At 42.8% G+C, this 21,817-nt stretch overlaps 1 protein-coding gene across 1 annotated transcript in view; it reads left to right on the top strand.

The window, feature by feature from the left end:
• QSOX2 (quiescin sulfhydryl oxidase 2) overlaps positions 1–21,817 on the top strand; it is a 74,305-nt gene that overhangs the window by 25,112 nt on the left and 27,376 nt on the right. The window contains exons 6-10 of the mRNA XM_089677028.1: positions 1,309–1,454; positions 8,252–8,395; positions 8,637–8,766; positions 10,898–11,020; positions 13,065–13,215. Coding sequence (XP_089533154.1) covers positions 1,309–1,454; positions 8,252–8,395; positions 8,637–8,766; positions 10,898–11,020; positions 13,065–13,215 — 694 coding nt within the window. The remainder of the gene's footprint in view (positions 1–1,308; positions 1,455–8,251; positions 8,396–8,636; positions 8,767–10,897; positions 11,021–13,064; positions 13,216–21,817) is intronic.

Raw genomic sequence — 21,817 nt, 5'->3', positions numbered from 1 at the left:
AGTAACGAGCACGTAGAGGGGAAAGTGAACCGGCTTATGGAAGGCAGGAGGAGGACAGATCAGCAGCATAGCCCCAGCTACGGAACTTGGAAGTGGGGAGGGAGCATGATCTTTTTCGTTAAGGAATTAGAAGAAGGAGGGGTCTTCAATGTAATGGCAAGAGGTGGGAGGGCCAGTGCTCAGCTTCCCCTCCCCTCTATGCCTGTGGTGCCCAGATGTACATTCTACTCATCAGCCAAACTTGGCATGGGTACCCTGTCTTACCTGTCATTCCTTCCTGTATGTTCCAGATTATGTCATATAGGGGTAGACATTGCTGATTGGCCATGACAGTCCCAAATCTGGCAGATTTAGTCCCTGCAAATGCCAGCCCTGTCTAGTAGCACAGAAGACCCTTTCCTTCTGATATATTCTGGGCCTCTTTTAATCTTTTTAACTAGAGAAAAACTATCTTCCATCCAGATAACCGTCCTCACAAAGAAAGGTTCCTTGATGCCACGTGACAGCATTGAATGCGTTAAGCAAAATTAAGCCCAGCGGCAGTGTCCCTTTTAAAATGTTGGCAACTTTGCAGTGCTACCCTGGCAGCAAGTGCAGGGCCCTTTAAGGCTAGGTTCATATCCACGCGGCCGAGGTTTGAATGGGCTGCCTTCCCTCATGAAAAGCAAAATAGAAGCCCCTGTACTACTTTGAAAATCACAGCCCGCATGAGAATCGAGGTTACCAGTGCGTGTGCGATTTTCAGTGTGTGCTGCATGACATTAGGATTAATGGCACCCATTTGCGGATCCTGCATTTCACTGTGCGGGTCCCACAGTGGCACCACCTGCACAGTGTGAGCCTAGCCTAAAATCTAATCTTTGTTTTTTTTACATTTAGCCCTGCTGCAGGAAAGCAGCAGGGTTTACTTTTTTTTTTTTTCTCCACACCCCTGTGCATGGAAGTCAGTAAGGGGGAAATTGCATTGAAGTCAATAGGATGCGATTTAGCATTAAAATTATCATCGGCACCTTTTGGTTTTTTCTATCAGCAAAAATGCTGATTACCTTTTTTTCGGCTGATAATTTTTGGTGGCTGATATATTGGTGCATCACTACTTTTCAATTTTTTGTCTAACCCTTGTATGTCTAATAATTGTGTTTTACTGCGGCGGGGAAACTGGAGTGTAAGCTCCTCTAGATCACAAACTCAGGAAATTGTCAGTTTTTAATAAAAAAAACTTGCAGTCTTTTTATTCAGACTTGCCAACAAGACAAGACCAGATAAGTTGTGTTTTCTGTGCTGACAATGATCTCTTCCCTCTTCCAGGTTATAATGGACTTGATGCAGTATGAAAACATTTTGGTGCACAGAGCGTTAAGTTCAGATAAGGCTCTGTTAGAGACGCTTGGTATTGTCTCTGTTCCATCATGTTACCTGATCTACCCCAACGGTACTCACGGATTAATTAACATGTAAGTAACTAAGTGTCTGTAAGAGATACAAGGCGCTTTCCTTTCCTCTATATGGAGGATGCTGTGTTTTCACAGTACTCGGTTTAATGTTACTCGCCCGTAACATAGTAACTGCTGATCGTGTCCCCTCCAAAATGTCTCTGTTGTCCCACTTTTCTTAATTTTTGTTTCATGCATTTTCAAGAATGGGAATTTTTTTTTAAAGAGTGCAACAGAATATTTCACTTGTTCTTTAACGGACACAGGAATCTAAATACTCAGGTTATACTGTTCCTTTCAGGAGGACTGGACACTGGCAAACAGAAAAAATGTAAGCCAACTCCCAGTATAACCCTTACGGTATCCAGCATGCACCAGGTACAGTGGCAAGAAAAGGTATGTGAACCCATGGAATGAACTGTTTTTTTTTGCAGTAGTTGCCATAAAACGCAATCCTCATCTAAGTCACAATAGACAATCGCAGTGTGCTGATAGTGATATTAAAGGCAGATTAAAAAAAAAAATATGTTATACTTACCTGCTCTGTGCAATGTTTTTGTACAGAGCAGTCCCAATCCTCCTCTTCTCGGGTCCCCTGCTGGTGCTTCTGACACCTACCTCCTGCCTGGGGGAGCTGCACACCTTCAGCCTTTAAAACCACTTTAACCACATCCCCACAGCCCTATAGCAGAAATACTGCTACAGGGCGGCAGGGGTGCGCAAAATCACGTGTATATAGACGTGATTTTGCATTTCCGGGCAGGGCGCGTGCGCGACCCACCTGCACCGCCATTCACGGTCGCAGCTGTCAATCACCGGGTCCAAGCCGGTAATTACTCGCAAGCGCCCAGTGATTTCCGACGATCACTGATGGGCACGATCGCTGGCTGTGATTACAGTGAAACACACACGCACCTCCCCCTAGTAAAACACTCCCTACACACTGTTAACCCTTTGATTGGCCCTCATGTTAACCCCTTCCTGCCCAGTGCCATTAATACAGTGTCAGTGCATTTTTTTTTAAAGCACTGATCACTGTACTGGTGTCACTGGGGATGTCAGTGACACCAGGTCAGTTCCCCCCAGTGTCAGAATGTCCGCCGCAGTCCCTTAGTCCTGCTGTAAGTTGCTGATCAACGCCATTATTAGTAAAAATAAAAAATTTTAAAAAATCCCAGTATATATATTGTCATTTGCAAACGCTAGAACTTTCACATAAACCAATTAATTTACACGTTTTGGGATTTTTTTTTCTTTAGCAAAGACATGTCGCAGAATACATTTTGGACTAAAATTATGATGAAATATGATTTTTTTTTTTTTTTTTTTTTTACTGGACATGTTTAATAGCAAATAGTCAAAAAGTGTTTTTTTTTCTCAAAATTGTCAGGTTTTTTTTTTTATAGCGCAAAAAATAAAAACCACACAGACGATAAAATGCCACCAAAAGAAAGCTCAATTTGTGGGGGGGAAAAGGGCTTAAATTTCATTTGGGTGCAGCGTTGCATGATCAAGCAATTGTCAGTTAAAGTAACGCAGCGCCGTAATGCAAAAAATGGCCTGGTCAGGAAGGGGGGTAAATCCCCAGGAGGGCAAGTGGTTAAGGTTTGGGCTCTGACTGGCCCCTGCAAAAGATGCATTTTCTTGTTCTGAAGCCAGTCTGTGGTGGGTTTACTCCAATGCTCAGGGTCATTGTCCTGTTGCTTCACCCAACGTCTGCTAAGCTTCAGCTGGCCAGCCATCCTGACATCCTGTGGCATGTTTTGGTAAACTTGGGAATTCTTTTTCCCCTCGATGATTGCAAGTGGTCCAGGCCCTGAGGCAGCGAAGCAAGTCCAAATCATGATGGTCCATTCACCATACTTCACTTCATGATATTCTGATGTTGGTAAGCTGTACCCTTTTTGTACCATACATAGTGTTGAGTTTTCTTCCAGAACAATTCAATTTTTGTTTTATCAGTCCACAAAACATTTTCGCCGGAGCATTGCGGTTTGCCAAGGTGCTGTTTGACAAACTTCAGGCATGCGGCAATATTTTTTTTTTGGAGAACAATAGGTTCCTCCATGTTGTTCTGCCATGGACACCCACTCATATACAGGGACGTTGCTGGTTCCAGTGATGTCCTCAAGCCTTTAGCTGTTACTCATGGGTTCTTCTTTACCTCATTGAGGATTCTGTCATCGTTCCTTGGGAGTCATCTTGGCTGGGCACCCATGTTTAAGAAGAGTTGCCACGGTCCATTTATAGACAGTTTGTCTCGCTGTTGACTGATAAATGCCTAAATAGATAGCTTTCCAGTCTTGTGCAGATTAAAGTGGTTATAAAATTTTTTTTTTTTTCTTTTAAAATAACAAACATTTCATGCTTACCTGCTCTGTGCGATGGTTTAGTATAGAGAAGCCCCTATCCTCCTCTTCTTGGGTCCCCCACCGGTGCTTCTGTCCCCTTCTCCTGCTGAGTGCTCCCAGAGCAAGCTGCTTGCTCTGGGTGCACTTGTGTGTGCTCACTCCCGAGCCTCATTTTTGTGTCTATGGTACATACATCGCTGGATCGGGATTGGGCTCAGGTAAGTGTTAGGGGGGACTGCGTGTCTGAGTGTCTTTTATCTAAGTAGCTCTAAACCACACCTCCAAACTCTTCATGAATTTGACTCTAGGTGTGCAAAACACTGACTCTTATTAATGTTAATTAAAGTAATTAGTCTATGGGTTGACTTCCTTTTTCCTCGAACAGTGTGAATGTCTAATGGGTATGTTCAATAGAAAAAGGGGAAATTTAGAATTGTTTCTGTGTTCTAAACTTGAGCACCCTTTGTGTCTATTGTTGTGACTTGAGGATCAGATCACATTTTATGGCAAATTACTGCAGAAAACCAGTTAACACCAAGGGGTTCACATATATTTTCTCACCATTGCATTTGCTAGTTTCCAAGGATGATGGTTGTCTTTTTCCCTAGCTATGTTGAAAAAAGTCTATAACCAATTTTTTTTGTGCTAGACTTTATTTTTGGATTCTTCTGCCATTCAGGTGATGGTCCTTCAAACAGCAGCTGGGCTGCAGGTGGTTCCCAGTCTTTCACAGTGGGGCCTGTAGTAGTTTTTTTTTTTTTTTTTTTTTTTTTTTTTTTTTTTTTCTGGACTGCTTTTGCTGACTGTATTTGAATTCCTGTATCCTTTAAAGTGCTAATAAAGGCCTCCTCTTCTCAGGTCCCCCGCAGAGTGATACCAACTGCACTGCACCTGTTATCCAGGCTTGCGCTGTCCAGAGTGGTGCCAGCAGCAGGAAAGAAGAGATCTTCAGGTCAGTGTGAAGCAGTACACTGGTCATTAATAATATAATACTGCTTTCACACTGATGCACTGCGGTTTACCCACACTGTGGGTGCAGTACAGTGTACCTGCGGCTTTCCTGTGGGTTTTCTGCACTTGGCCATGTTGTGTTGGTTTTTCATCACCTGCTTTAACCCCTTGGACCCCACAGAAGCATGCAGTTGCAGGGCGCTTGCAGATGGGTCCCATTTACTTGAATGGGGCACAATTGGCAAGCAGTTTCACCCACCAAAAGCAGCAGGTGGCTTAATTCCTACTGAAGCATGTGTACACTTTTGGCTGCTGCCTCAGCAGCTGAAGGGGGTAGGGATTGGAAAACCAGGACTCAACTACAGGTTTTTTCCACCCCCCAACTTTACCTGTGAACAAGCCCTAAGGCTGCCTCTTCCAAATGCAAATGAGAGCTCATTGACAAGTGCAACAAGCTATCCAAATGTGTTTGACAGGAGGCTATATATTACCTCCTCACCACCCGATTTAAACTCATGATTGTCATGCTATGCACGTTCATGGACTAACATGATGGGGCTCTAAAAGTATTACTAAACCCAAAACCAAGAGTCGCATATCTAAAGTGTACAATGCATCTAGATATACAGTCAGGTCCATAAATATTGGGACATTGACACAATTCTAACATTTTTGGCTCTATACACCACCACAATGGATTTGAAATGAAACGAACAAGATGTGCTTTAACTGCAGACTGTCAGCTTTACATCCAAATCAGGTGAACGGTGTAGGAATTACAACAGTTTGCATATGTGCCTCCCACTTGTTAAGGGACCAAAAGTAATGGGACAGAATATTAATCATAAATCAAACTTTCACTTTTTAATACTTGGTTGCAAATCCTTTGCTGTCAATTACAGCCTGAAGTCTGGACGCATAGACATCACCAGATGCTGGGTTTCATCCCTGGTGATGCTCTGCCAGGCCTCTACTGCAACTGTCTTCAGTTCCTGCTTGTTTTTGGGGACTTTTCCCTTCAGTTTTGTCTTCAGCAAGTGAAATGCATGCTCAATCGGATTCAGGTCAGGTGATTGACTTGGCCATTGCATAACATTCCACTTCTTTCTCTTAAAAAACTCTTTGGTTGCTTTTGCAGTATGCTTTGGGTCATTGTCCATCTGCACTGTGAAGCGGCGTCCAATGAGTTCTGAAGCATTTGGCTGAATATGAGCAGATAATATTGCCCGAAACACTTCAGAATTCATCCTGCTGCTTTTGTCAGCAGTCACATCATTAATAAATACAAGAGAACCAGTTCCATTGGCAGCCATACATGCCCACGCCATGACACTACCACGACACTACCACCACCATGCTTCACTGATGAGGTGGTGTGCTTAGGATCATGAGCAGTTCCTTTCCTTCTCCATACTCTTCTCTTCCCATCACTCTGGTACAAGTTGATCTTGGTCTCATCTGTCCATAGGATGTTGTTCCAGAACTGTGAAGGCTTTTTTAGATGTCGTTTGGCAAACTCTAATATGGCCTTCCTGTTTTTGAGGCTCACCAATGGTTTACATCTTGTGGTGAACCCTCTGTATTCACTCTGGTGAAGTCTTCTCTTGATTGTTGACTTTGACACACATACACCTTCCTCCTGGAGAGTGTTCTTGATCTGGCCAACTGTTGTGAAGGGTGTTTTCTTCACCAGGGAAAGAATTCTTCGGTCATCCATTACAGTTGTTTTCCGTGGTCTTCCGGGTCTTTTGGTGTTGCTGAGCTCATCGGTGCGTTCCTTCTTTTTAAGAATGTTCCAAACAGTTGTTTTGGCCATGCCTAATGTTTTTGCTATCTCTCTGATGGGTTTGTTTTGTTTTTCCAGCCTAATGATGGCTTGCTTCACTGATAGTGACAGCTCTTTGGATCTCATCTTGAGAGTTGACAGCAACAGATTCCAAATGCAAATAGCACACTTGAAATGAACTCTGGACCTTTTATCTGCTCATTGTAATTGGGATAATGAGGGAATAACACACACCTGGCCATGGAACAGCTGAGAAGCCAACTGTCCCATTACTTTTTGTCCCTTAACAAGTGGGAGGCACATATGCAAACTGTTGTAAATCCTACACCGTTCACCTGATTTGGATGTAAATACCCTCAAATTAAACTGACAGTCTGCAGTTAAAGCACATCTTGTTCGTTTAATTTCATATCCATTGTGGTGGTGTATAGAGCCAAAAATGTTAGAATTGTGTTGATGCCCCAATATTTATGGACCTGACTGTAATACTATTTAAACATGATATAAAGCAAAAATTGTAAATTGTGGCAGTGGGTTTAGTATCACTTTAACCTAATATTTGTTGCACAACCTTTAGAGCAAAAAAAAAAAATAGAGATTTCTGTAGCTGTCAATGAGACTTCTGCACCTGCCAACACATAGTTTAGTCTACTTTTCTTCAGAAAACTGCTCAAATTGACCCGAGTTTGAAGGGTATCTTCTCCAGACTGCATGTCAGAATAGTCCAATATTTTTCTCCTTAGTCATTCTTGGGTGCTTTTACCATTGTGTTTTGATGTCATGGGTCCTTCAGCTGCAAATGTGACCACTTTTTGACGTTGGGCAGTGTATTTGATAGTCTTGAGATTTTATGTACTGATGTGACATTGCAAGAAGCTCCAGTTTTGCCTCACCTGCCCAAAGAACATTCTCCTAGAAGCATTGTGGCTTCTCCATATGCATCTTGGAAAACCCTGGTCTGGCTTTTTTTGTTTTTTTTTCAAAAGTTGAGTCCCCCCTGGGTCTTCCTTCTTTCAGCCTGATGTGGATAAAGTGACGGATGGTGCAATCAGACACTGATGTACTTACTTTGACCTTGTAGTTTAACTTGTATCTGTTTATATTTTCCTTGACTTTTTGTTTGCCACTTAAACTATCCTGTTTTTCCTGGGGTCACGTTTACTTTTGAAACTATGTTCATGGAAGATGGCCACACTCTCTTGCGCCTTAATATCTGCATCTTCACTCACAAGAACATCAAGTTGCTTGGAGATGGTCTTCAATCCTTTATCTGGCCTATGCTGGTCTATGCTTATCTGCATTCTCTAATCCATATTCTGTGAAGTGAAAATAATGATGCCAAACAGCAGACTTACTACTTTTGTCCATCAAATAACATGAAAATGTTTGTAATACTTATTACAGAAAATCGTTTGAATAATCAATATGATCCAGTTATTTAGAGTCTTTTCTAGGGGTACCAACAAATCTGTCTAGAATATCTTTGTAGAATAAGCAATTATCTCTTTTCACACTTTCTTTGCTTCACTCTGTGAAATGCCAAAGGCATGCAAGTATACTTGAGACAATTGATTTGAATTGAATCACTTTTCTAAAGGAGTGAAGCAATGAGCTGTACGTGTACCAACAAATGTATATTGAATTTTTTTTTTTTTTGTTTCTGTATGTTAATGTGGATTTTCTCTGAAAATATAACAATTTTCATAGTCGTTTTTTTAAACCTCTTTCAGTGCGAAACCTCTGCGATCTGTCTTCTCCTCTCATCTAAAAGCTCTGCCTTCTGTAAGGAAGAAAGTAGGGGCACACTCTGACTATCCACCGAGGGTGGTCCAGGAGGATGATAAACAGGATGTTGCCTGGAAAGAGTATGACAAGTATGTACCTTTTTTAAGCTGCCCATACAAGGCTCAGTTTTTCTACGTTCAGCAGAAAATAACTGAACCGATTCCCCCGTCCACACATTTGAGGTGAATGTGGGAATCCTCCCAGCTGTGTCATTGTATTGTGACAGCGGGACTCCAAGGATTTCAGAACAGAAAACTGTCCTTTTTAAATCTTATTTCTTTCTTCAGAGTAAGCTAAGTATCCTGACTAACTCTTGATTTCCTCATTTAGGTCCAAGATGTACACAGCTGACCTGGAATCAGGGTTGCATTACCTATTGCGAGTTGAACTAGCCACCCACCAGACACTTGAGGGAGAGAAGCTGAAAACATTTAAAGACTTTATAACCATCTTGTATAAGGTAGGACTTTCAACTGGTGTGTTATGACAGTAGCAAGCTCATAAGATACAATTGTGGCTACTTCCCAACATCTTAGAATATCTAATCATTTTATTCCCCCTTTTAGAGGGCTGTTTTTAAAACTGGTTTACTTACCAAGCTAGAAAATAATAGTGGCTTAAAACAATGCCTGTTCCACTTTCTTGGCTAGAATGTTTTGCTTCTCTTGAGCACTGACCATATTGCAGATGATCTAATAAATATGTGGCCACATTTTAAAAGAAAAGTAAGCTGCCACAGTCCCTATGAATAATACTTTTAACACATTTCACCAAATTCGCAATTCAGTATTATTGTTTTGATATCTGTTCTGAAATGTGTCTGTTACTGTAGTAGAGCCAGCTGAAAAGGAAATCAAGTTGTTTTGCCACAAAAAAATTTTTATTTTTATGTTTTCATATGTTACGGATAGATAGAAAGGCCTTGTATGGTCTGTGAATTCAATAGGGTGAAGTCTTTTGTGATGTTTGTTACCCAGCAGAGCAGCAAGTTCAGTATTTCTGCCCACCATCATTTCTTAGAGCAACTGTAGTACAAATCTGCCTGTCATATTATTTGTGATAAGCAGTACACTCTAATACTTTTAGTAGATAAGTCTCAGTGCCTCATTTAATTTATCACGTTGCATGGTAGAGATGCAACGTCTTTTGCAGTTATCCTAATGTTCGCTACTATTCACTGCACCTTAGAGCCTGTGACTACTGATAGAACTGACAGATCTCTGTACCAATACAAGCGATGTTTTCAAGGTGATCTATCCTACTGTTCTATTGAATTCTGATAGCAGGGAGGCTCCCCTTATCCAAGCCCACCCCCCTTCCCCCGCCAGAAGTCACAGATCAGTGCTCGCAGCCATTTGCTGCAAGTACTGATCGGATGCTAGTCTTCCAGCATGTCCATTCGACAAAAGCCGGTTATTAGACTGGCTTCCATCAGATAGACGACTAAACACTGACTGAAAGTCGTTTGGTTCCTGCTGAACTGGCCGACATTCAGCCCGTGTGTGCCAAGCTGTGTATATCTACCTAGTATGTGTTTTTGTAGGATTTCCAAAAATTATGAGCTCTTTTTGTTAGCTGAAGTAACATCTGTACAGCAGGATTAAAAAGGGGGTTTTGGTTTCACTCAGCAGCTAATGAGAGTTTAGTTGCCACTTTTATAGGGTGAGTTCTGGTTGTTGTGGACAGTAGCGAATGAAGGGGAGAGAACAATGTTCTTGGACAACTTGCCAATCAGCTTGTCAACAACCGAATTAACCTGTCTAACAGTATGCGTTTGTAACAGGGGTTTAGTTACATACATATGTAAGCCACAGAGCCACGTCACGGCACCCTGATAATCTGTGGTCCTAACTCTACAATTTCTGAGAGCCCCCATAGTAGAGCCACATGTGGCCATCTTTTTATTCGCATGTTGGAGTTTAGGTACGTGGGTGAACTAGGATGCCCTGACTGCCATTGTGCTATATGCTAGGGTCCTGTGCACTCCTTTGCCTTTAAGAGAAGTGGGCCTTCTCAGGTCCACCTGCCTTTGATCTATCCATTAAATACATGTGCCTCTAACTAAACCCCTGTTATAAACGCATACTGTTAGACAGGTTAATTCGGTTGTTGGCAAGCTGGCTGGCAAGTTGTCCAAGAACATTGTTCTCTTCCCTTCATTGGCTATGTGATGCCTGTTTGTGTCCTTATAGACTTGGGCGGTGGTCATCTTTTTATTTGCATGTTGTGGACAGTATACTTGTTTCACCATGGAGGACTTGTAAGGAGGTGCTTCTTCTTCCACGTGCAGTGAGACATCAGTTCTTTGCAGCCTTTTGTTGCAATTATACTGGTATATGTTTCATGCAAATCTAGATTGCCATACTATGCACAGTCCTTTTACTCTAAAAAACTAAATAAAGTGCCTTCTCTAGTTTTTTTAGACAGCAGCGTTCAAGAAAATAGCAATTCATTGGAACAAAATTGTTTAAAGATAGTTGAAACTATAAACCATATTCCCTTGATGATTTATTAGGCACACACAAATTGTACTTAGATATGATATTAAAAAAAGTGGAGTTTACTTGTGTACTTAAAAAAATGCCTTTCAGCTGTTCCCAGGGCGCCTCCATGTGATGAAGTTGCTGGAAACACTCCAGGAGTGGCTGGTCAGTATGCCTCTGGACAAGATTCCTTATGATGCCATCTTGGATTTAGTCAACAACAAAATGCGGGTGAGTATGAAGGAATCCTTGTGGCTGTTCTCAGTCAGGTCCTAAACAATGTAGAGAGTTAACTCCTTGCTCAAGTGGGGATAGGGTGTCTAAGGGGTTAAGTGTCGAAGAAGAATGTGTAAAGTCCAGGTTTTATTTTATTCAAACTCCTCATATCATAAAAGGCCAGCGTGGTTCAGGGGTTCAAAGGGTCCCCCTTCATTAGAGTTTTGCACAACAGTACCAATTGTGTACTGAACTGAAGTTGGAAAAACAATTCGTACACATTTTGTTGAACGGTACCAATTCTCCCGTAACAGACGACCTTATGATCCCCTACCATTATGTCTCCTCATTCCTAGTTCAACCTGTTAAAGCGATTCTAAAGATTGATTTTTTTTTTTTATAAAATAACAAACATGTCTATACTTACCTACTGTTTGCAAAGAGCAGCCTGGATTCTCCTCCTTCTCACGTCTCCTGCAGGCTCTCCTGGCTGCTCCTGTCTGTTGGGTGCCCCCACAGCAAGCAACTTGCTATGGGGGAACCCGCTGCTCCGTGTGTCTATTCACACATGAAGCTGCTGTTTGGCCCCGCCCCCTCTCTCCTCATTGGCTGACTGGCTGTGATTGACAGCAGCGGGAGCCAATGGCTCTCGCTTGCTGCCTCAGCCAATTAGCAGGCAGAGACCCAGGACAGCCGAGGCTGTCATTCACATCGCTGGATCATGATGAGGCTCAAGTAAGTACTGAGGGAGCTGGGGGAACTGCTACACACAGAAGAATTTTTACCTTCATGCATAGAAAACCACTTTAATGTTGCACTACCATGCTGCAATTGAGTGTGTTGCACACGGTTGCAGAGCAGTTGTGGCTTTTCCCCATAGACTGGTCTTGTTCGGTAGCAGTAGTGCCCGCCAAATGCGCCATGTTGTTTAATTTTGTGTGCAGATGCCAAGCATAGTGCCATGATGTGTACAGCTTTGAGCGATTGCATACCTAAGTTCATGCAAGCGGTTGAGAGGCAGTAAAACCATGGATTAACCACCTGGTTTTATTGTCCCCTAGCCTTACGTGATAATGAAGCCTAAGTGGTAGAGGGGCAAGCTTACTCCTGAGAAGGAGATCGACCAGATGGAGATTGAGCTAATCATAACACTATACCGAAGACCAGCACACTGGATCAGATGGTCTCAGCTAGTGTTGTGTACCCCATAGTGAATTTAGTTTTGTCGATGCAGTAGTTTTCCATTTTGAATGTGTATTTTACGCTTTTTAAACATTATTTCTGTCTGAAAGCAGATATAGCTTTCTGCAAGTTACGATTTCTGTTTTCTGAGCAAAATCCAACTGACTAGCGTTGTTATATATATTCGAAACTGCTGAGAATCCTTGTCTCCCAATTCCAGTAATTGGCTCGCCTCCTTTGAATAGCTATGTGACGCCAGTGACGGGGCGCTCTTCCTGCCCCTGAGGCCAGTGACGGGGCGCTCTTCCTGCCCCTAAGGCCAGTGACTGGGCGCTCTTCCTGCCCCTGAGGCCAGTGACGGGGCGCTCTTCCTGCCCCTGAGGCCAGTGACGGGCGCTCTTCCTGCCCCTGAGGTCAGTGACGGGGCGCTCTTCCTGCCCCTGAGGCCAGTGACGGGGCGCTCTTCCTGCCCCTGAGGCCAGTGACGGGGCGCTCTTCCTGCCCCTGAGGCCATTAATGCTATTAAGGCCATTAATGCTGTTAATAAAAAAAAAAAAATAGTACTGTTTTTATGATACTGATATTTGCACTAAAACTATAATTGTCAGGACAAGCTTTTGTTGCATTCCCTTCTTCTCAATCCAAGCAGGTTTTAGTGAAAATTTTAAAAGTATCATTGGTAGAACTCAGTTGTTATTGTGACAAGTTCACTAATATGGCTTCCCAAAGCCTAAAGAAGGTTGGAAATCTGGATGCCGTGGGATAGCCACTGAGTTTTGTGGAACAAAATACATTCTGTGTCTTGTCTGTAGTGATAAAATGTAATTTAAAAAAACCGGAACGTGCACGTCAACATTAAAATGATGTGATTTTACAGATTTCTGGAATATTCCTCACAAACCACATCCAATGGGTGGGCTGTCAAGGCAGCAGATCCCAGCTGAGAGGATATCCCTGTTCCTTGTGGAAAATCTTTCACAGTTTGACCGTGCAAGGTGCCACACAGCCTGAAGTCTTGGCTAATACTGGTGAGGATTAATTTGTTTTTAAACAGCCCTACCTTTTCCTTAACAGATGGCACTGGGGACTTGCATTTTTACTGTATAAATGTTAAGCTTTAGCTTTAAGAGTTTCAAGAGATACACTTGGATTCCCATCTCATAGTGAGAGAGCTGCTGAGAGCAAATAGGGGCCAAAAAATGAGACCTATCACTATGCACGTTTCTGTAACCCATAGCAAATGGTCTCTTAGTTGGTTTCTATGAGATATTAACACCTACACATTAATTGCAATGTTCTGTAGAGCAGGTTTACAAGCCATAGAAGGTAGTTATGGTTTATTGCATATTTTTTTTCAAGAGGCCTTCTAGCCTTTTTTCTTTTTTTGTCCCTCCGTTTACAGTAGGTTCTCATAATACGGGTGACTATTAAAGAGTATGTAAACTCTAATAATCTCTTATTTGCACCCTTTTGGTCTGTTAAATATTGAAAAAGTTTTGATTAATCTTTTTAATAAGTGCAGAAAACCTGTTTTGTTGGACATATGTGCTGCTATAGGTGAATTCAATGTTAAATATGTGATGTGGAACTACTGCAACCACCCAATCAGTGTACTCAATCACCAATAAAACTAAATATATGCACATACAAAAAATGGTGCACTGCTCCTTACAATGAAAATAAAAATGAATCTAATTCCTCTATATTGTATACTTGTGTTATCAATAACAAGTATTAAAACATATAGCTAATAAGCAGTAAAGTGCATGCATACACTATAATAGTGCTTCAAACCAATCAAATAGATCAAGTGTTATATGTTCTTGTCCACCAAATACCTCTGAACAAGATCACACAACATTATCAGAAAAAATGTCCACTTGTGATTTTCAGTGCATAAGGTTTCCACAGCGATCACTCCGAACAGTGATAGACTTTGGTGTTAGATCCAATATCAAAAATGCAAATGGTGAGCAAGTAGGAGCAGCTAGCACCAAAGATAGTAACAACAGATCTCAATGAACAAACATACAGCGAGGAACAGAAGTATTTGAACACCCTGCGATTTTGCAAGTTCTCCCACTTAGAAATCATGGAGGGGGTCTGAAATTCACATTGTAGGTGCATTCCCACTCTGAGAGACAGAATTTAAAAAACAAATTCAGGAAATCACATTGTATGATTTTTAAAGAATTTATTTGTCTTGCACTGCTGAACATAAGTATTTGAACACCTAAGAAACAGCAAGAATTCTGGCTCTCAAAGACCTGTTACTGTGCCTTTAAAAAGTTCACCTCTACTCCACTCATTAATCTAACTTAGTAGCGCCTGTCTGAGCTCTTTAAAGACACCTGTCCACCCCACAGTCAGTCAGACGCCAACTACTACCATGGGCAAGACTAATGAGCTGTCAAAAGACGCCAGAGACAAAATTGTGGACCTCCACAAGGCTGGAAAGGGCTACGGGGCAATTGCCAAGCAGCTTGGTGAAAATAGATCAACTGTTGGAGCAATTGTTAGAAAATGGAAGAGGCTAAAGACGACTGTCAGTCTGTCATGGGGGTGGTAACATCATGCTTTGGGGGTGCTTTTCTGCGAACGGGACAGGACGACTGCACTGTATTAAGGAGAGGATGAATGGGGCCATTTATTGTGAGATTTTGAGCAACAACCTCCTTCCCTCAGTCAGAGCATTGAAGATGGGTCGTGGCTGGGTCTTCCAACATGACAACGACCCAAAGCACACAGCCAGGATAACCAAGGAGTGGCTCCGTAAGAAGCGTATCAAGGTTCTGGAGTGGCCTAGCCAGTCTCCAGACCTAAATCCAATAGAACATCTTTGGAGGGAGCTGAAACTCTGTTGCTCAGCGATAGCCCCGAAACCTGACAGATCTAGAGGAGATCTGTGTGGAGGAGTGGGCCAAAATCCTTGTTGCAGTGTGTGCAAACCTGGTCACGAACTACAGGAAACGTTTGACCTCTGTAATTGCAAACAAAGACTTCTGTACCAAATATTAACACTGATTTTCTCAGGTGTTCAAATACCAATGTTCAGATGTGCAAGACCAAATAAATTCTTTAAAAATCATACAATGTGATTTCCTGAATTTTTTTTTTTAATTCTGTCTCTCAGAGTGGGAATATGCTTTCTAAGTGGGAGAACTTGCAAAATCGCAGAGTGTTCAAATACTTCTGTTCCTCACTGTATATGTGAGGTGCAGCGCATAAAACATACGAAATAAAATGTGTAAAAAAAAAAAAAAAGTATAAATTAAATATACATATATTTCAGTACAACCAGTATGAATCTGTATATCAGTGATGTGACACTAATAAACACAGCAAATCGTGTTAGATTCCACACAGTGCTCTGGAGTCCAATGTGCAATCCACCACCACTATGCACTCACCAGAAGGCTACTTGTTAGGTAGCAAATATAACAAGAGATCTGTATTATCCGCTCTCCAACATCTGTTGGTCCATTACATCCTGAAAGGGAATGCTCACCACATGGAGCCTAGAAAACGGTGTATATAGTGTAGTATTAATTTAAAAGTATGCATAAATGCATTCCACATGGAAAACAGCAAAACATTAAGTGTGCCACATACCAAGATGGCCACCGTTCCGAAGCACGGACCCGGCGGCGTGACGTCAGCATGTAGGCTCCACCCAATGCTTTTCGTGCATACGCACGTCATCAAGGGTACGCCCATTGTTAGGTGTAATATGCCACCATTCAGCCATTAGATGCAGTGCTCGCTCACCTTAAATATTGGCCTATAAAAATAGGTCAAATGCCTTTTTAGATATGAAATCCTTGCGGATCCACCATCCAGCTATTAGTGGCCACTTCTTACATAAGGTCCCTTTAAGAGGCCAGCTCCTGCTGCCTCCTCTCCCAGCATCACTCAAACATATGATAGGGACATACTTATAGCACAAAACATACAGAGCGTTAAAACCATTTATTTAGGTTAAAGTTGCACTCACATGGGTTTAAAATTATTGCGCAGTGTATCAAGATAACCAGTAGCAAACTCCGCATCGCACTCACCGGCTCCTTTTGACGCATTGCGCCATTGGTCACATGGCTTCCTTTTTTCGTTTATAAAATAAAAAATAACCTAGTGGTGATCATATACCACCAAAAGAAAGCTCTGTTTGTGTGAAAAAAATCATGTAAATGTAATTTGTGTACAGCGTTGGATGACTGACCAATTATCGGTTAGAGCAGCACAGTGCCGAATAGCAAAAAAATGCCCTGGTCACGAAGGTGGTAAAACTTTCCGGAGCTGAAACGGTTAAAACATGGCGCTTGGTAATGGTGCACTAGATAGAACATATCATTATAATGTACTAGTCATACTCAGAGTGAGGAGGTAAAGGGTCACATACAGTGGAGGATGGAAATGATCTTAGGTCTATTAGTTACACCCCACGTCTTCAGGTATTGGCTGTTTGTGCATCCTGGAAGGTCCCTCTGTACTTCTGGTGCCCCCTTCAGTTGCTCCTTATCACTTTGCATGTGTTTCTGAACCTTCAGTATTCTATCTGAGTTCTCTGCTATTCTTATGCCCTTATGCCATTCAGGTTATAGAGCTTTGCTCCGTTGGTGTCCCTTCTCCCTTCTTGAAGGCTTGCTGTCTCTAAGCCATGAACAGGCCTTATAGATGATTTGTTCAGCTTGGTAACCTCTCCTGGCATCCTTCTGTAAAGCTTTATTGATCCTTATAATTAGCACATTTCTGAGGTAACTGACTCCTGGATGATGTAGCAGAGTCGGGTATCTTTAGGCCTCAGCATTGGCAGTCACCTATCACCAGTAAGTGCGTTGGTCTTATTTAAATCGTCACCTAAGGTAAAACTTTTTTTTTTTTTGGATAGCGCAAGGAAGGGTAATCCCTGTAATCTGTATCCCATTGCGGGGATTCCCCTTCATTTCCTGTAGCCAAAACATTGAGAGGGAATTCCAGGGTGTCACCAGAACTAGTGTCCCCATTGGAAGATGTCCCCTCTATTACTGCTCTGTCAACCCAAAATGTGGGAATTTATTTTACTTTCGATGATCATGGTAAACAGGACAACTAGAGGCAGTGAATCTCCCTAATGGGGGCACAGACTGCAATAAAAGCGAATAAGCAGTCTAATCCCTCTTTACTCTATCCAAAACTAAAAAAAATGCTGCTTTTAGTGACAGTTTAAGCCGCCCCTAAAACAGCCTACCTTTTGCTGCATTGTCAGTCAGCGTTCATCCTTTTTCCTTCCCCATGCTGGTTCTTTCCTAGCTTCCTTAAGCTCCTTTCCCTGTGGTCATGGGTTTGGGGTCTGAGCGGGGCTCTGGTCTTAATCTCTGTGGAGCAGTTAGTCCCTGCCATCATCCTTCAGGGCCTTCAGGTGACTGTGATAGTCTCATGCTTCCATTCCTGGTGCATTTAATTTGAAGTAACCATATACCTAGGACTATTATGTTCACGTTGAGGACCCCCACCTTGACTAAGCTTTGGGTTCCATTGGACATCATCTAGGTGTTGCAGTGCCTTGAACACCAGGAAGGAGTTGGTTGCCTCTATGACAGGGAAGTTTGCCTTACTTCTATGCTGGACAATGCTAAGCATGCTAGCCCCACTCAGAGGTCCTTCTGAAAAAAGTTGCCTTGGAACGTGACTCTGCCAAATCTATAGCGCCTGCACTGAGAGGGCCTTTTGCCCACCTGGATTGCCGGTGGGTAGAGAACTTTAGCCCAATGCTGCTGGTATTCTCTGCTAATAGTATGTCCAGAAGACCTCATGGGACCTCTTCAATGGGGAACGGTTCTCCCTTCTTGGCTGTTCAGCAGCTTATTAGTATCCTTAGTTGATTGTTGACTTCTCTCTGAGAGAAGCTCACTTTCTTCCTATGGAGGTTTTAGCTCTCTCTCTGTTATGGTTCCACTGCAGCTGCTGGATTGGTTGACACCTCAGCTGTTAACCTGGGGAATTCTACCTGCATCTGGATTGAAGAAGTGAAGCCACCCTGTAATGTTGCTGGAATGCACTGGATCCTACTGTAGGCACCCCTCGTAGCACATGGGGCAGTGTGTGGAGTTAGCTGCAGGGTGCTTCATAGACCATGTGGTAGATCTTACCATTTCTTGTCTTTAACAAGACCCTCACAGTCCGTGTGGTGGATAAAAAGCTAGAGCTTTTTTCTATGACCTTACACTACTGTGTGAATGGCTTGGCGGACCCAGGGTGAGTGTTCTCTCAGTTCATATTGCAGGATATTTTGACTTAAATGCTGGTTAGCTGAGCTCCCATTCCAAAAGCTACTTGAGCATTTACCCTTTTTAGTTGAATACTTCCTTGGATAAATACATCAAGGAGATTACAGGGAATAAGGCTGTTCTTTCCAAAAAAAAAAAAGACTAGTGCCTCCACCAGTAGATCTTCTACTCCTTAGGTTAGGAAATGTTCCTTTTGTCACTAAAGTTCCCAGCCTGCAGATCTTCTGACTGCAGTCCAGTAGCTCTCATCTCAGGTGGTCATTACCCAATACCAACAGAACTCTTTCAAGGTTTCTACTTTTCCCAAACCAAATGGAGGATTCTGGTCCATTATGTTATTAAAGACTCACAAATTGTACCTGCAGGTACAAAAGATCTGCATGGAATTTTAAGGTCATTCTTTGCCTCTCTTCCTCCAGGGGATTTTCTAGCTTCAGTAGACATCTTGGATTGTTACTTGCACATTTCCATCTTTCCACTTCATCAGCGCTATCTGTTTTACATTGGGTCATCAGCATTACCAATTTGTCGCCCTCCCCTCTGGTGTTTTCACGTGCCCATTGATTTTTTGCTCCATGCTTAGGGGATTTATGTTGTGTGTTACCTGGATAATCTCCTGTTAAAATTAGTCCTCCCTGTTCCGATTAGCCAACAGACAGTGCAGATTTTGTAGAGCTTTGGTTTGACGCTCAACCTGAGAAAATCATCTCTGGACCAGGGGCGGACTGACAACTCATGGGGTCCCTGGGCAATAAGAGATAATATTGCCCCCTGTGTCTCCACCTACACTCAAGCCACACCCACACAACACCCCACCTACAGGTTGCAGCTCAGCTGCATAGAAGGGGCATTAAAAATAATAAAAAAAATAAACCAACGTTGTGGGGTCCCCCCTCCATTCATACCAAGACCTTCGGGTCTGGTATGGGTTTTGATGGAAACCCCCACGCCGAAATTTTAAAAAAAGAAAGGCATTTGGTCCCCTCCAAGATCCATACCAGACACATATCCGTGCATGCAGCCAGGCAGGTCAGGAAAGGGGGGGGGGGCAAGGGCTTGGTATGGATTTTGGGGGGGACCCCCACCTCATTTTTTTTTAACTTTGGCGTCGGGGTTCCCCTCAAAATCCATACCAGACCCGATGCGGTCACTGGGGAACCCCACTGACAGCTGAAACATTAACACATGGTTTTCACTACTAAAATACTGCATGAGTGGACAAAATAACTCATGTGGTATTTTAGTAACGTTTTTTGGTGAATTCAAACATTTTTTTTTAAAATGCTATGCAGTATCATATCCCATGCTCGGATGTGGTAAGATGCCGCCTAGTGAATTGTTCCCAGTGAGCCTCTCATCAGGCCCCCTACTGACCCTGGGCCCTTGGCAATGCCCAAATGGTTAGTCCGCCCCTGCTCTGGATTTATCTCACTAATTGGACTTCATTGGCCTGATGTTAGACATGGTCCTGTCCAGAATTTTTCCAACTTAGAACAAGCTGTCTCTCCACTCTTATTCCTGATCATTTTGGACCCAGGGGAATCCTTCACTTTGTGCCTGCATGAGAGTCTTGAGTCTAATGGATTCCTCCTTTTAAAGGCTGTGAAATATGGCCAGTTTTACTTCTGACTATGACATCTCGATCTTCCAGCAGTGTGTTACAGTCTTTGGTCCCCATGTGTCTGACCTCCAAGGCCAGACTCTCCCTAGTAATTTACAACCCAGCTCTAGAGTGAGGGAAGCCATTTTCTCCAAAGATTGGGAAAGTTCTTTTGAAAAAATTCCAGCCTATCAAAATAAGGCCTAGTCCTGGATGCCCTCTCAGTATAGGAGACTTGGTCTTTGGAGCAGGCCCACCTTCCCATCAACCATCTGAAACTCAAAGTGATTAGATGTTCTTCCAACCTGGGACTCCTCGATTGAGAGGAAACCTGGCAAGAATCCATTCAGGCAGTGCCATGGCCTACATCAACCTTCAGAGAGACACCATGAATTGTGCTGCTCAAAAGGAAGGGGACTTGATTCTCTGTTGGGCAGAACAGCACATTCTGACCCTGTCTGCTGACTACAGACAAAATATTGGCAGACAGACTTTTGAAGTCATTAGCATTTGGATCTGGTGATGAGCTCTCCGTCTGGAGGTGTTTCATGCCATTTGCCACAGGTGGGGGATCCTCATTGTAGATCTTCTGACATTCAGATTCAACAAAATCAAGACAGGTTTGTCGCCAGGACAAGGGAACCTTGAGCCTTCGCATTGGACATTCTGGTGACCCCATGCAGTCAATTCATCCTAAATTACTCCTTTCCCCTCCTCCAGATTCTCCTATTTTGTCTGTTCTGCAGAATTGAGATGAAGTGTATTCCGGCGATTCTTACCACACTGAATTGGCTCCGAAGGACATTGATCGTATATACTGGATGGCCTGGATCTTCTGTTCCAAGGGCCAGTTTTCCTAGTCGCTGCCTTTAACAGCATGGTTGTGAAAGCCACAGTTCTGATAGACAGGGCAGATCAGACTCTATCATCCCTACCCTCTTGAAGGTTAGGAAATCAAAATCTTGTAGTCTACCACTGCAACTGGAGATACTGTTTTGTTTGGTTTATCTTTGAAAGCACTCTGTGGCACTTATTCTCTCCATCCTCCAGTCTGGCTGGGATCAATATCTGACTTTGAGTACCATCATGAAACAAATCTTGGCCTCAGTCATTCTGTTTCAGAGACCCCTGACTTCTCTAGGCCATGGTGTTGCATACATATCTCTTCCATACTTTCTTTGGTGTACATCGCTCAATGAGCGCCTGGCTAGACAGCTTTGTCTTGCTGTTTTATTCCCTTAAAGAGGTAGAGATGTTAGGCCATGGATCTTCCCATGTAGATGGACTGGGCTTTCTTACTTGGGCATATCCTCTGTGTTAGGTTCCGTTTGAAACATACTCCTTTTGGGTGTTATCCCCAGTGTTTTTTCTTCTGTTGACCACATCAGGTTGTTCCCAGTTGGGAATTTATTGTTCTACTTTTTTGGGGGGTTCTGGATGATTAGCTTCTTGCTGGTTCACATTTGGTGTTCTTTCTGTGCGAGTTTTTCCTCTCATTTCAAAAGTCAAATTCAGTATTATAGTAATTCCTGCCAGTTCTGCCATGGAGTGCCATTAGACACTTTCTGTTATAGAGTGACCGTGCTTTTACCAAGTGGCCTTGCTAATGTACATTGCATAAGCTCCCAGACTGTTTTATTTCATTCTGCTGACCATTGCAGATGCACATTTATAAAGCACACTGCTGTGCTTTAACGTGCAGTAGTCATGTTTTTTTTTTGGGGGGGGGGGGGGTTCCCTTTTTTTTTTTTTTTCTTTTTTTTT

The sequence above is a fragment of the Staurois parvus genome, unplaced genomic scaffold (genome assembly GCF_062004578.1).
Source record: "Staurois parvus isolate SC_StPar_1 unplaced genomic scaffold, SC_StPar_1.0 ptg000176l, whole genome shotgun sequence".
In the NCBI taxonomy this organism is placed as follows: domain Eukaryota; kingdom Metazoa; phylum Chordata; class Amphibia; order Anura; family Ranidae; genus Staurois; species Staurois parvus.
Note: the sequence above shows the minus strand (reverse complement) of the source record. Positions and strands in the feature narration are given on the sequence as shown.